General features: G+C 39.8%; 1 protein-coding gene across 1 annotated transcript in view; it reads left to right on the top strand.

Moving 5' to 3' along the window:
* The first annotated feature begins 735 nt into the window (after positions 1-735).
* The window catches only part of LOC107059832 (proteoglycan 4-like), a 17,394-nt gene continuing 15,169 nt past the window's right edge, over positions 736-2,960 (top strand). Inside the window, exons 1-2 of the mRNA XM_015306845.1 lie at positions 736-978; positions 1,229-2,231. Of these exons, the coding sequence (XP_015162331.1) occupies positions 736-978; positions 1,229-2,231 (1,246 nt within the window). The remainder of the gene's footprint in view (positions 979-1,228; positions 2,232-2,960) is intronic.

Genomic DNA, 2,960 nt, shown 5'->3' with positions numbered 1-2,960 from the left:
TTCATATAACGTAATGTTTTCTCCTTCAAATTAAATTATGAATAATTACTTTAATATTTTTTAGTAATAATTTAAATACTTAAATCAAGTTAATATTAAGATGCAATATTCAGTCAAACAATGTCTTTTAAAATAAGACGGAAGGAGTTTATATATTGATTTTAAAGATATTTAGTGAAAAATGTTATGATTTTAGTTATTACAAGGAGAAATTAGAATTGTCATTATTATCATGATAGATTGTATGCATGTCAAGTTCAATTATGTTTGATTAAGATATGATATGTCTCTCTTATACCCATTTTTCATTTTAATTTTATTCAAAAAGAAAAGCTACAAAGGAAGGATAAAAAATACACTGTGATTGATAGTTAAAGGTGATTAGTAAATAGTTTAATAAATGTTTGATTCCTTAATAATCTCATATAAGCTAGTAAATCTGGTCATTCCTTTATTCTAGCGATATTCAAGATACTATAATATTGCTATCACAATACAAATTCTAGATACTATAATATTGACAGATAAAAAGGTTAACTAACATATCAAATATTGAAATCTTCTACATGCCTTTAAAAATCTATATATAGCTAATATCAAAATTTTATATGCTCTTACCCTATTTTTCTCTAAGCTTCTTGAATCTTCAAAAAAATGGCTCGACATTATAACTTTTCTTTCATCTTATTACATGCAGTTATCTACTTTATACATGACCATATGATAACTACTATAATGGCACGTCATCTTCTTCAGTCCCCTAGTTTCTCAACTCCCGCTACTCCTAGGTTTTCAACGCCCGCTACCCCAAGTTTCTCAATGCCCGCTACCCCAAGTTTCTCAAAGCCTGATACTCCTAGTTTCTCTAAAACCGATATTCCTAGTTCTCCAAAGCTCGAGACTCCTACTTTTTCAAAGCGTGAGACTCTTACATTCTTAAAGCCCGAGATTCCAAATTTCTCTAAGCTTGAGAACCTGGTTCACCAAAGCCCGAGACTCCTACCTTCTCAAATCCTAAGACCCCTAGTTTTTCAAAGCCCGAGACCCCTAGTTTCTCAAAACCTGAGACTCCTAGTTTCTCAAAGCTCGATACTCCTAGTTTCTCAAAACCCGATATCCCTAGTTCTCCAAAGCTCGAGACTCCTACTTTTTCAAAGCGTGAGACTCTTACTTTCTTAAATCCCGAGATTCCAAGTTTCTCTAAGCTTGAGAACCTGGTTCACCAAAGCCCGAGACTCCTACCTTCTCAAATCCTAAGACCCCTAGTTTTTCAAAGCTCGAGACTCCTATGTTCTCAAAGCGTGAGACTCGTACTTCCCCAAATCCCGAGACCCCTACATTTTCAAAGCCGGAGACTCCTACTTTCTCAAAGCTTGAGATCCTAAGTTTCTCAAAGCCCGAGACCCCTAGTTCTCCAAAACCTGAGATTCCTAATTTTTCAAAGCCTAAGACTCCTAGTTCCCCAAAGCCAGAGATCCCTAATTCTCTAAAGCTCGAGACCCCTAGTTTTTCAAAGCCTGAAAATCCTAGTTTTTCAAAACCTAAGACTCCTACTTTCTCAAAACCTGAGACTCCTAGTTCTCCAAAGCCGGAGACCCCTACTTTCTCAAAGCCTGATACTCCTACTTTCTCAAAGCCAGAAATTCCTAGTTCCCCAAAGCCTGAGACCCCTACTTTTACCAATATTGAGACTCCTACTTTCTCAAAACCCGAGACCCCTAGTTTATTAAAGTCCAAGACCTCAAATTTCCCAAATTCCGAGAGCCCAAGTTCTTCAAAGCCTCATACTCCTAGTTTCTCGAAACCCAAGATCCCTACTTTCTCAAAGTCCGAGACCCCAACTTCCTCAAAGTTTGAGACCCCAAGTTTTCCGAATCTTGATACTACTAGTTCCTCAAAGCCTGAGACTCCTAGTTTTTCAAGGCCCGAGACACCAAGTTCCCCAAAGCCCGAGATGCCAAGTTTATCGAAGCCTGAGACTCCTAGTTTCTCGAAGCCCAAGATTCTTAGTTCCCCAAAGCCTGAGACACCAAGTTCCTCAAAGCCTGAGACTTTTACTTTCCCAAAGCCTGAGTCTCCAAGTTCCCCAAAGCCCGAGACCCCAAATTTCCCAAAGCCTAAGACTCCTAGTTCCCCTAAGACCGAGACCCCAAGTTCTCCAAAGCCTGAGACTCCTACTTTCTCAAAGTCCGAAACGCCAAGTTCGTCAAAGCCAGAGACTCTGATATACCGTGAGTTTACGGTATTTCTACTACATTTCACTTACAAGTTGTGTGTATCTAGGGCCCTTTTATATTATTTTTTTATGTATTTTTATCATGTTTTGCAGGAAAGGTGTTCAGGCGCGGAAGTTTAGAGACAGCTGAAGGAATTGCAGAAAAGGGCATCCACGGAGGTGATCTACGGACCGTAGATCCATCCACGGTCAGTAGGTTATAACCGTAGATCAGCAGGCATGGTAGTGAGGACAAATCAGGGAAATCTGACCAAGTGTGGAACCATGACGCCCATTGACGGCTCGTAGACTGATCTACGGACCGTACTGTTGATCCGTAGAGTGATACTGCGAGGGTTCCAGTACCTGATTTTTGAAGATTCCAAGTATGGAGCTACAGAGGGGATTGACGGACCGTAGGTCGATCTATGGTCCGTGTTGCTGGTCCGTCGTTTGCTTCAGAGAAGCTGAGTTTTGGATGTCTAAATATTTTCCATGTCCTGAGTGACGGAAGGGACCTACGGACCGTAGATCCATCGACGGTCCGTAAGTCAGTCTCGTGGATCGAAGACGCGTACCTGAACAAAACTTTCCTTAATTCGTTTCCCTTTTTATTTAGGAGTTGTTTTCTATAAATAGGGCATGTAAACCTCGTTTTTGGGGGTTAGACACTATTATTCTATTTTTTGCTTTGGAACTTTGGAGATTAATTTGCAACCCTAGCAATTATTGAGTTCCCAAGTGC

This window comes from Solanum tuberosum, unplaced genomic scaffold (genome assembly GCF_000226075.1).
Source record: "Solanum tuberosum cultivar DM 1-3 516 R44 unplaced genomic scaffold, SolTub_3.0 scf00042, whole genome shotgun sequence".
NCBI lineage: Eukaryota > Viridiplantae > Streptophyta > Magnoliopsida > Solanales > Solanaceae > Solanum > Solanum tuberosum.
This window is presented reverse-complemented; position numbering and strand designations above follow the sequence as displayed.